The 13062-nt window shown below is 38.4% G+C and overlaps 1 protein-coding gene across 1 annotated transcript in view; it reads right to left on the reverse strand.

Moving 5' to 3' along the window:
* GRIN2A (glutamate ionotropic receptor NMDA type subunit 2A) overlaps nt 1-13062 on the reverse strand; it is a gene marked incomplete at both ends in the record, with an annotated part of 179081 nt that overhangs the window by 12250 nt on the left and 153769 nt on the right. Inside the window, one exon of the mRNA XM_082490465.1 lies at nt 6046-6233. Coding sequence (XP_082346591.1) covers nt 6046-6233 — 188 coding nt within the window. The remainder of the gene's footprint in view (nt 1-6045; nt 6234-13062) is intronic.

Consider the following 13062-nt stretch of genomic DNA (forward strand, 5'->3'; position numbering starts at 1 on the left):
TCAATAAGCTCATCAATTTCAGCTTGCCCTAGTTAGATGGTCCATACAGCATGTTTCATAGGAGAGATTACATAAAAGCACAGCAACTTGTTAAGTTCAGTCTGGATCCCCCAAAACAATCTCTCGTACTCTTATATTCTGAGTTATTTCTCCCTGTAAAAATAGCAAGAGGAACACAGATGACTGACAGCAATAAACTTATTGTGAGCTAATGACTGCACTCTGCATGCCCCCATTAGTTAAGGATGAATTAGCAGAACTGCTAAGCACGACTTTCAATATTACAATCCCTCTAACTCTTGTTCAGCTACACAAACACCCTCCACTTATACACTCACACTCTCCAGTCACATTTGTTCCACCCACTGCTTAAGGAGGACACTAAATATATAAACAGAAAATCACTGGGATTGGGGGTGTATTCTGCCTGAGCAGCACTCACTGAAAATATGTCCTTATAATCACATACGTATTTCCTTCTTGGTCTTTAACAGCCAGCGTGACTCACACTGCTACACTTCCTTATAATCTAGACAGCGATTTGGAAGGCTTATGCTAAAATATGAAAAAAATAGCCAAGAGTTTTCCTCTTCCAGATGCAAGGGGGCAAATCTTATTTCCACAGTTACCTATTACCCTTAAGGAGGGAGAAGCAATTACCCACCCAGGAAAATAATTTTTAGTGTACTAAACCATCCTAAAAGCACATAAAGATTAACCAGAACTCAAAGGTTTTGGGAAGCGGATAACAGACTCTCTGTGGAAACTCAAACCAAAACCAGTTTTCTTCTTTACATCTCCATGTCTCTAATTGCTTCAAAAATTGCAGCCTTAAGGGTTAAGGGCTTAATACAGCTATACTATATGCCCCTCTTTTCCTGGAGATCTCTTCCCAGACCTTCATTTCAACTGAGCCCGTAACCTGCAGATAGCCCAGAAGGTTACAAATACCTCACACGTAGATGCTCGACCTGGCCAGCTGGCTGGCATTCTCCCACTCCTCCCCATACTTGCCCTCTTTACCCAGCATTTTTCTGTTGCTCGTTTCCATCCATTTCTGCTGTCATGTGTCTCTTATCCCTCTATTTCTGCTGCATCCCCCACAGCTAAAGGCTCCTTGCTGTCTTTCTCTCCATCCCATGCAGACTCTGAAGCTCTCTTACTCCCCAAGCAGCTTTGTCATTTGCAGTTCAACAATATCATCTGCTCACAAATGAAAAAAAAAAAAAAAAAAAAGAAAGACGGAGAGAAAGAAAAATACATTCTTCTCACCTACTAGGCACCAGTGATTGTGCTCCAAATCCCAAAGACATGATGATATAGGTTTCAGAAGCAATGTCTCAAACTACTTTGCAGGATATTTTTAGAAAAGTACCACTCTGCTTTAAATGGCACCATGCAGCCCACGCCAGAGGAGTATTAGCCATGCCTGGGCCTTCAGACAGGTGGGCAGAAGTTCCTACTCTGGAAGGCTAGAGGAACACGGGTGCCTTCACAAATGTCGCAGTCCAGCAGTTATAGACTTGCTAAATTACGCAGGCTATGCGTCCGAGCCTTTACTGCACTTATCAAATGGCAAGCTAGCACAAAAAAGCAGTTGACAGCTGCTAGGGTAACGTGCTGGATTCTGGGTATGTCAGCCTGCCCAGCTGCTCTTTACAGAGGTTTATAAAAGAAATCAAAGCACGTATCATGCGATTCTTCACTGCACAACATTTCTGTTCTGACACATTCCTGTGGCTGTGGGCGGAAGATCCAAACAAAATGATGGTGCTGCTTCTTAGCAGCCATATCATTTTAGTTGCTTTTGAACTCCTGGGTGCTTCTATTTCTCAAGAGAAGACTTCTGTGTCTCAGTAGAAATATTTTTATTTCTCTGTTAAAAAAAATAATGAAAGTTTCGTCTTGTGGGCACAACAAGCCAAAAGAAAAGGCACAACCACTACTGCGCTTTAGAGAATTACCCTGATGATCAACTATTTTAAACAAAACTGCAGATGCTAATCATCAACTGGAAGTTTTTGTAGATGATGAGATGTGACATACAAATAGTAAGACATATAAAGCCAGAAATTCGCTAGTAATACACTCGACTCATATCCTTTATACAAGGTAAAGCAACTCTTAACTTTTTATATGAAAAAGATTCAGTGTTCCAAAGCAATTAATCTTATACTAACAAATGCATATTCATCTCAGCTTCCTATGAACTGGGCTATGTATATGAACCTGCACAGACCAAGTGATGAAACATTTTGGGGTTAATTCAATTTTTGACACAATTAAGTAGCTATTCTTTAAATTCCTTAGCAACTCCTTCCCTTTGTCTCTTTTCCTCTGTGTTAGAATAACAAATTGGGCATCTTGTAGCCATCTTCCTTCCACTGAGACTTCAGAGTCACTTTCACGGTGTAATTGTTGTCAGTATAATTTGTCCACCCAGTAGAACTATGCTCAGGATCAGAACAATACTCATGTAGATACACATAAACCACCCAGTCTAAGCTTAAAGTTATACCTAACACAAACCTACATCCCTCTGTATTAACTTTAATTTTTTTCCCAGTGCCAACAAGATAAAAAGAGGGTTCAAAGCCATTGACTTTGATGCAGAAAAAGCACTGTGTTTTGGAAAGTATGAAAAGATGCTCCTGCCTTAACAAGTCATTAATACTTCTGTTGGACGTTTAACATCAGCAAGGAAGAGGGAAAAGGTTCTCATCCACTGGGCAAAAATTTCATTTCAACATGTAAGTGAACTGGCTTGAATAGGAGAATGATATAGAAGAATCAAAGAAAAAAATCCAATGAGAAAAATCCCAGGAGAAAGACATATGCAGAAGAATTTGAAAGCTTTAAAACGCATTTCAAAAGGCTATCTCAGTTACTGTGTAAATGTAAGAGAGATGAGATCATAGGGTTTTGTAGGTGCAATCAGATATAGTTTTAAACAAATTACTTGGTCTTATCCAAATATCTAGTACCATCCAAAAGGTTCTCTTCTCTTATTAACATAACATTCATATCAAGAAATTATGTCTGTTCAAGTCATTAGGATTTTTTTTCCTTACAGTTATGAAACTCATTAGATTTATAATCATTCATTGAAATTATTCCATAATGTGATGAATGTTCTATTACCTATACTGAATAATAATTCAATACTACCAGGCACTTTGCTGTTTTATAGGCTTAGTCTTAGAGAATAATAAATTCTGCAGAGACTATACACGTGTAAGAAGTATTTCTGCCTTCATTTGTGTTTGCCTATTTACTTAACCTCACTGAGACTCCACCCAGGCTTTCCCAGGAGCATCATCTCAAGATGAAACTTTCCCCCCAACCATACTTGCTTGTAGTCTAGATAACTTCAAAGAGATTTTTAGTGATACAGCAAAGTGATGTTGGTCTTAACTCTGGGTTCATCCCTCCTGATTCACCAAAGCAGAGTTCTGTAAGTTCATAGCTAAACTCATCAAACTACTGAAGTTAGATGTAGATTACAAAACCAGGTCATGCTAGTTCCAGGCAATCACTCTTAACATTTAATTTCTTGGTGTTTTCTTCCAGTTCACCTGCAATGTACTTTATAAATCAGTAGAAGAAATTTCAGCCTCAATATTATTCTTTGGGGTCTTTTTGGTTGTTGTTTTTTTTTTTTTCTTTTTTCCCCTGGTTTTTTGGTTATTTGTTTGATGGGTTAGTGGTTTGTTGTTTGGTTTTTTTTTCTGAAAATTATCACCTAGACCTGTGACACAATGAAGTGAGTCAAGGTAGCAAACATTGCTGGGACTAAAGGAAACATGATTACAATAATTCCTACACACTGTATGTGCCCAGCTGCTATTCTCTTTAATAGAGCCCACACCATTTTCTGAATCCTTTACAAAGGATCATGGGATCCTTTACAAGAGAAAGTGAACATTTTATCACTCATGGGTTGATCAGGGTACCTTCTAAAGGTACCGAAACATACCACTCAAAAAATGCTATAACACATTCACAATCCCCACGGTTTGTGTATCCAAAACTTTTGCTTATCTTCTGAAGTAATATCTGAGCAAGATGAACATGGGAGCAGACATTTCATGACAAGGTTTCATTCACCTGGGTGCCATCTGTATCTATTGCAATTCTATAAATTATTCATATGGAAGTTTTAATACTGAGTTTTGTAGACAATTCATTTGTATTATTTTCAGCTACTAAAAATGGGTTCAAGATATATGCATTCCTATGCTATGTAAATCCACAGGTCAAAGTGTAAATATGTGATAAGATTTTTTTTCCTCTTTCCTCCCATCCATTTTGTTTTCTCCCTGATATCGGAGACGAAGTGATGCATAAAAATGCAGTACCTTCGGTATTTCGACAAGGTTTTCTTGAATAGCTTCAAATACTTTCCCTTCCATTATCTTATTTTCTTTCTCTGTGACTTCATTTCTTTTTGTTGGATGAGAAGTATCAACAATGATGAAAGAATAAGCATGAAGAAAATGCACAGTGAAAAGAATGAAAACCTCAGCGATGCTCTGGCAACATCAAGAGGGTTTAGCCCACAACTGAGAAAGACACCTCAGATCCTCCTTCAGGCTGCAGAAGCATTTTCTTCTTTGGTATGGGACAAATAATTCAACTTCTCTGATTCAACTTCCCCATCTAAAAATGTGTCAGAATTACAGCACCTAACCATTCTTAGAAGCATTACACAAATAGAAAAATATTCTATTCACAAAATATTCACAAATAGAAAAATAAAGCAAATATTTTAGCCAATTAATTGCAACTGTTTAAAACAAGAATATGTAATCGCCTGAAACTTAGCTACTATGGGTCATATATTCATTCCTTAGCAGAAGTAAGCACTGATTCTTCCATAAGCCTCTCTAAATCCAACAGATCAATAATGTTGACACTAGTATCTCTATATGGACACCAGACAAAATGCATCAGTCATGATGATTACATCTCTTCCAGTCGTTTAGTATTATAGTAAGAATAAAATCCGTGTGCTGGAAGACTAACGCACTCACCGTCTCCAGTATGAAACCTAATGTCTTGTTTTTTATGGAGCAGGAGGACACTACACTGAGGGCCTGTACTTTGCCATTTAAACTGTCATATTATACAGAAATTTACCATTCTTAGTCTCGGCGGCATGCTATTAGTGACCTTAAGTGCATATTTATTTTTCAATAGAGACCTCTTTTTCAATGACAGAGAAATGCAAAGACATGTACCTATGGCATAAGAAATACCACAACGATGATGTAACACACACCATATTCCAATCTAACGGAGGATTTTAGTCATAACATGGAAATTTTTTAAACCACTATATTTTTATTTGCATGCACATGCGAAAGGCTTGAAGTTTCACTGTGGCAAAGAAACATTTCTAGAGTCAAAACGTAGTGCAAGCCTGAACTGTCTATTATTACTGTCTACAAACGTATCAAAGATGTGCACTAAGTCTTCTTCTTCTGCAAGGCAGAAATGCCAAGAGGACCTAGAATTCTTCTGGTTTTGTGTTAGAATGAAAAATAGCTGCTTGATATCCAATAAAATTAGTCACCCTACTTCATTTCCATAAACATTCTTTTACCAGAAGTTTAAATTAATGCACCTTAGATTAGGGATCACTCGCACCAGTTCAGAACTGAACTAAACACTTTTAAATAGCAAAACAGCCACGCTGAAAGATAACTCATCTACCAAGTAAAAACTCCTCAGGAATTGCTCAAAGGCAAAAATAAAAAAAGAAAGTAAATAACTTTAGAAATGCTCTCTAACATTGATGCCAGCATTACTTTGTGATGTATATGAAAACACTTTCTGAAAATAGATGCAAACGTCCTTGGCAGTGAGGTGAGTTAGAACAAAGTGGAAGAGAACTCCTGTCTCAGCATCGAGAAATCATGTTACTCATTTGCTTTGCATTTGTTTGTTTTTTTAAAGACTGTAAGATAACAGTAGTAAAACTAAAACTGCATTAACTGTGCATACATAGAGAAAGAAAAGAAAGGAAAAAAGGCTGGTCCCTACCATCTCCAACAAACTGAAGGAGGGCTAGATCAATTTGTCTCTTCCAAGGTGATCCTTTCTGAAGTGCTATTCCATAGCCCGTAGTGGCAAAGATGTACCCGCTCCCGATTGTGACAAGTTTGCAGCCTTCATCTCTTCCAGCCTTGTAATTCAGCACCGCTGCATCATAGATGAAAGCATCCAACTTCCTGAAATAAAAGAAAACATTTTACAAACCAAATCATTAGGGACAGCGGTTGTCAGACTTCTTTTGTCCTTGATGTTAGGACCCTGTTGAATATCATATGGATTCTTTGATATCATTAATTACATATCCTGCTCTGCTGTATCTAAAATTAACAAAAGGCATCTATTTTAGTGAGAGGAAAGTAGGACACAGAGTTTTGCATTTCTATTTTAAGAGGTGCTGTTAAAAAAATACTGAGCAGGAGAAACCAAGCTACAAAATGTCTTGCCCTGTTGTCTTTGTATCTTTGCTCTCAAAATGGATAATAAATATCTTGAGATGAAAGATGATGTCCAAAAGCAACACAAATGACAATAGAGAATTTCGAATTGAAACAACATGAACCAATTAGCTTATTTAAAATTCTGAATGAGACTGAAAACGTGATTTCACCAGTTTCCCACACACACTATTATTTTATGTCTCTTTCCGAAAATAAACAATGAAGGTGGACATTAAGTCCCTGCTAAGACAGAGGAAGGTATTGGACCATATTAGATACAGCTATCTGAATCCTGCTTAAAAATGATAGGCAATAGTTCTTTATGATTCGCAGTTCCAAACATATTATTTTAGTACCTGGAGCACAGCACGAATAAAGGAACTTGTGGAAAATTTCAAGCCTTTCAACCCATCTACCTAAAAATGTAAGAATGGGATAATGCCATTCTCTAAGGTATACAGGGAACACAACAAAATAGACAAAAATAAAATCAGCAAGGAAAGGAAAAGAGGCTATGTCCTTCAGGGATAATTTTTAAGAAGCACTGTAACGCAAGTGTTAGAAGAGACAGGTGCATGGATATTTCACAAAATAAAAGTGCATATACAAGAAGAGGAGGCCACTTGGAAGGACAATCACTTGCCAGCAGTAGACCTCAATTAAAGAAAAGACATTCTTACACCCACAGAAATCGATATGCAATCTTTAAAACAAAAAAGGTAAAACTTAAGTCTGGTTTGTATTGCTGCTCTCTTCTGCAGCCAAAACCACTAGCACAAGACTAGCAGAATACAGAGGCAACAGGAAAAAACTATCATCTCGGCCCAAACCCCACCTAAACGATGCACTAAAGCAAAGTTATTACCTTCCCCAGTAACACACTCTCCCCTTTCAACATCTTTGCCCAGCCCACGGGAGTCAGAGGAATGGGGAGCACACAGCCACACAATCAGCTTGGTTGTAGGTTGGTGTAAGAGGAATCTTCACCCTGCCACCCCCACTGGCACTGCAGCTCCCAGGCACTGCTGGCACTGCCTGCTCTGCCTTTGAAGAGCCACAATGCATTACTATGGAGCACTGCTAAAATGTTCCGACGGGATGCAAACGACAGAGGCTGGCAAAATGCTGTTCATAAACAGCTGGGACCTGTCTTCATGGAAAGGGAATTATAAAAATAAATTAATTGTGGCACAAACAGCTACAAGAGCATCAACTTCAATTATACTGTATCAGTATGTACCAGTTGTAAATTCGGTTGCTGCTGAAGTTTTGGAATCACACTTGCCATTAGCTTAAATCAGTTCATGTTGATAAAGCTTTTCATTTATATCCACAGAACAGAGCAAGGCCTAGGCATATCAGGTTTTGGCTACTGACAGAAAAAAAATACTTTCACTCATGACAGAATTCAATGTTTGTTCTTAAATAATTAATCAAAAGATTGAACTCTAACTTTTGTGGAACTCTAGACCAGATAGCAAAAATCTGGCACTAAAAACCACCTCTATCCATCTCCTGCTAAATCAAGAGAAATACCAGGAGAGGGTGAGGTTGTTGGATTTTGTCTGCTGTCATGAAAAAGTGAAGTTCCTGCCACTACTTTCTGTATTTTATTGCTTCTCTTTAAGGATGCTTACCCCAACAGTCACCATTCAAGTAATCAAATTGGAATTTAGTGAAGCAGTTAATTTAGAGAAAGTACAGGTGGCTCATGCAACCATTAAAAGAAAGAGCTGGGACATAATTTTCTTTGTTTTTCCACTCTTCCTTAAAACGCAGTTGGTGCAATCCTCAGCTTAAAAGTCAGCTTAGCTCCTCAATGCTAAAAGTCTGTCTCCTCCTTCCTTCAAGTGGGTAATTGAACGTGGAGAAAACAATTGCTAAACATCTGGAAGGTGATGTGTCACAAATTCAACCCAGAAATAAGATATGGATAGCTACCTAGCACTGAGGGTAACTAAACTGGAAATAGCCAAGAGGCTGTTGGGGAGGTTGGGGCACTGCCCAAGCCTGCAACCTTCAGCACAAGGCCATCCAGCCTTCTAAACGATGTGCTTTGATTCAGCACTTTGGAGACAATCTTTGGTTTCCGTTGAGAGAAAGAACAAAAATCCACGCCCTTTAGGTAGGCATACAAGGGAAAAAAAAAGAAGAAAAACTGTTTGCCATACCCTCGAGATAGTTGTAACAATTCTGATCTACAGCAGACAATTACCATAATCAATCCAATGACATGCTTTTATCTGTGGTGAAGGAAGGATACTTCCCCTCTCAGTGGATGTCTTTGGCTCAAGCAAGGGGTGGGAAGGTAATGCTCCTCTCTGTGGGTGTCATCACTGCTGCAACAAACCGACCTAAGTTAAATACACTCTGGAATTCGTCATCTGCTTATTCTGGGATTTACAGTTCTGCAATGTAGGCATATAAAACACAGGCTGGTAAACAAAGAGAAATATAAAGAGTCAGCTCTTCTTCTGTCAAAACAGACTCAGGCAGAAATACAGAGGAAAAAGATAATCTTCGCTAAAGACTCCAGGGCAAAAGCCTTGTGCTACCTCTGAAATCACGCTCTACACGTGCAGCTTGCCTCCCCAGTTATTAGAATCATAGAATCATAGAATTAGTGAGGTTGGAAGGGACCTTTAAGATCATCAAGTCCAACCGTTAACCTACCCTGATAAAAACACCACCACTTCTAAACCATGTCCCTAAGCACCTCATCTACCCTTTTCTTAAACACCTCCAGGGATGGTGAATCCACCACCTCTCTGGGCAGCCTATTCCAATGTTTAATAACCCTTTCAGTGAAAAAATGCTTCCTAATATCCAATCTAATCTATATAATAATATATTCCTATATTCCTAATATCCAATATATATATATTCTAATATCCAATATATATATATGTATCCTATATTCCTAATATCCAATCTATTCAGCAGTTTAGGAAAACCTTGGGACAGAAAGACAAGGAACAATCACAGTTTCACTCCCTCACTGTGGACCCTCTCCCCAGCTTCTCTTTAGAGAGGCTGCCATCAGCTGCCGTGGACGCACACGAGGAAAGCAGGTTCTGAGAACACAGAAGGCTTTACTTGAGGGTTTTCTCTATACTATTTCTATAAGGTGACAATAAACCTCACTATTCAAATTAATTTAAAAACATAAGGCACTTTCTTTACAGATGCTGAGTGCTGAAAGGTTCTGCTATCCGTTGCTGCCCAGTGCCTGAACTGTAAACCAAAAAGTTGATTGCCCTGAAAAAGTCTTTCTTTCTACAAACTCATATTCGGAATATATTTTCTCCATTTCCAACATAAATCTTATAACCTCTCAAGGCTTAATTATCTCTTCACCGTGTGCTGATTACAGAAGTACTATTCCTTGCAACGCAAAGCTTCAGAACATGATGTACCCCTGCAGCGTGGGCAGGGAGTAACAAGCCACGAATGAAGCTCTCAGATGTTAAGGCATCCAACTCTTCCCTCACTAGGAGATTAATTTCCTGACGCTCTGACTTTTTAAGAACTTTCAGACAACTTTAAACATTCTTCAATAAGATTTTCCAAAAACTGAGACAGCAAAACCTGGGCAAGTCCGAAAATTTGACCCTTTGCCAGTTGTTTGCACGGATGGCAGTGAGCATAAGCTGCGGACGAAGGCAGAGCAGGCATTGGCGCGGGCCAGCAGGCAGCCGGGGCCACAGCAGACTTTCCTTCCTGCTATGTCTATGTGGGGAAAGCCACATCTGCTGTTTTGCTTGGCACTGCCAGAAGAGCCAGGCTGCGTGCGTGGCAGTGACTGCTGAAGGCAGTAGCCCATCCTTGCCTTGCCATTCTCGAGGCAGTACTGGGAAGCCTGGAGCCGTGCTCCAGCTCACCCTGTTCTTCTTTCTCTTCTTTTTGTACAGAAGGACTGGCAAGCCCCAGGATCTTTGTTCTTGTGGCAGCAAAATTCAACTGTGCTACACAGCTGAGAAGCTTTGTATTGGTCTGAGTGGTGACCGCTCCGCTACTTGTTACATATTCACTGTAGAACAGCTTACACACACCAAGCACAGCACCCCACATCAAGAAAGGCTCAAAGCCTCTTGCAAACCTCAGTCACATAAAAATGGATCAATTAACTTGTCATTTCAGTGCAGCCACTTCAGGGGGCGAAAAGCTTTGTCAAATTGTGTAGGTTTAAAGAAAGTGCTAAGAATTATTAGAAAGATGAAAGAGAACTACAGAAACTGGAATGCAGCAAGAAACAAGATTTATAACTGCCATGAACTAGCCCAACGCACCAGGCATCTTCAATGAATGCAGAGGAAGAGGACTACAGTGCTATGACTCATCTGAGTAACTGGCAGGTTTGTAAACTTCCAACTACTGCAGTAATCCTAGGCAGGAGAGAAAATAAACATTTTGGAATATTTATACAAGAGAGTCTACAAAGGCAAATGTCCTTCATTACCTATAGCAAGCACAAAGAGGAAAGGGGTTGGGGAGAATTTTAACTCACACAGCATAGGAGAACATCAGGTGTTATAAAATTATGAATTAGAATAGTTCTAAAAAAAACCAGAAAGAGCATTACTGAATGTAATAATTTGAAGTGGGAAATCCGTGAAAAACAAATGTGGACTGTCTTTTACCCTAATATTTATGAGTCACCAAGAAGTATAAAAGTTGAAAAATCAGAATAGCTATTGCAAAAAACCCATTCTCTTAAAGCGTCACTGTACACGTTCGGAACATGCCTGTGTAATGAAAATAAAAGTTAGAGGAAAAGGTACAGAGAAGTAATTTCAGAAAAGCTGAAAATACTTCCCTATAATTTCCCCATCTTTATTATTGACACATACATTTCACCAAATTCCTATGATGAAAATTGAAAAACAGGATTAGGAAATGCCCCTTTATTAGTCATCACTTCTTCCTCAACAACGGAAGTATAGCTCACTTCGAAAATGTTACTTTGCTTCCTTAACCAACTACATGATCCTTCAGGGATTTTGTTTTCTTGATGGAAAGAAGAGGGAAAAATCTAAAATGACAATTTGCTCAGTAGTTCTGGAGACACAAACAATAACCCAGCACACTAGAAATCAATCTCTTTCAATTACTTTGTGTCCTGTTATGACCTGTGTCATAGTATTCAGAAAATGAGGGGAATGCTTTCACACAGCCCTGTTTATTCACATTCTTTTATTTTACTGTCAAGCACTGGACTCTACAGAACAAATAATATTGTGTTTCCATTGAGGATCAGGGAAACTGAAGCATGACTGAAGTCACTTTCCAGTTTTCAACTACTGCAGTAAATCCAAACATACAATATCTACAGCAGAATTAATTTCTTGCTGAAGTGGGTACCATTCGGTGCAGTGTTCATCTGTCAGATCCAGGACATTAACTTCAGAATCCATTTTTCTCACTCTCATTTCTTTATATTTTCTAACACCCCAAATATGTTCTTTTCACAGCCATACGAAAGCTGTGTATTATTACTAACATGGATTTGACTTACACAAAACCAGAATGCATGCAATATATGAAGTGCACCATCACAGCGATTTGCTTGTGCTGCATTTTGCTGTGAACAGTTGTATCGCAATGACTTTTCTATATTATTTTTGATGAAGGATACCTTTTAACTCAAATATGCACCTTCTGGGGCTTGTTCTGAAAAATTAAAGGTCAATTACATATTTAAGAATAAATATTCATTATAAATTATATAAATTTTATTTTGTGGAAAGTTAGTTAATGAAATGAGATCTATTTTTGAAATTTGCCTAGGTGAATTAAAAAACTAACAGATGTTATTCCTCAAATTTGGTTGTAAATAAACGCAAAAGAGACTACAAAGATTATTATCTAGCAAGTGTCATACCTGTTTACTAAGGCTCCAGTAGTCTCTTTTGAAAGCACAATATTTGAAATTACTGTCTTATCGCAAATATCAAACTGCAAGTCAGTGAATCCTCAAACAATACGTTCCAACACCACCCTTCCCCCCCCCCATCATCAAGAACACTTTTACCTATTAAAGCTTTTTCTCCTAAACATGATTTCGGAGAGACACAGCTCATTTTCAAAATATTCTGAAAAAAACCCACTGCTTTTCAGGTTCTTTTGCTTTAGAAAATAAATTGCATAGTCTGCAGAATAGATGCCTTACATGACCCTTAAAGTAGCATTTATGATTTGATATTAGGCAAAAAACCTGTTATCCACTTAAGGCTGGATTAAATATAAGCATATATTTTAGATCCTCAATACCATTGCTGGAAAGGCAGCAAGTGCAAAAATACTGCTTTTACAATATGATGGATTTACGTTACAGATTTACTGATGTATTACAAATTTAATAATTTACTTTTTATCCCTTCTTTATCTACAGAAGGGATAAAAGACAGTATGTCAAGAGTGCACTATGAAGGACACTACATCATTTGTGCGTCTCTGAAACTATATCCAGGGGATCTAATGCCAACAGGTCACTATGGAATGACGCAGCAATCAAAGGGAAAGAAGGCTGCTCTGAAGATGAGGCTTCAGCGAAAGCACTCTGAAGTGA

Source organism: Vanellus vanellus (genome assembly GCF_965231255.1).
Source record: "Vanellus vanellus genome assembly, chromosome: 14".
NCBI lineage: Eukaryota > Metazoa > Chordata > Aves > Charadriiformes > Charadriidae > Vanellus > Vanellus vanellus.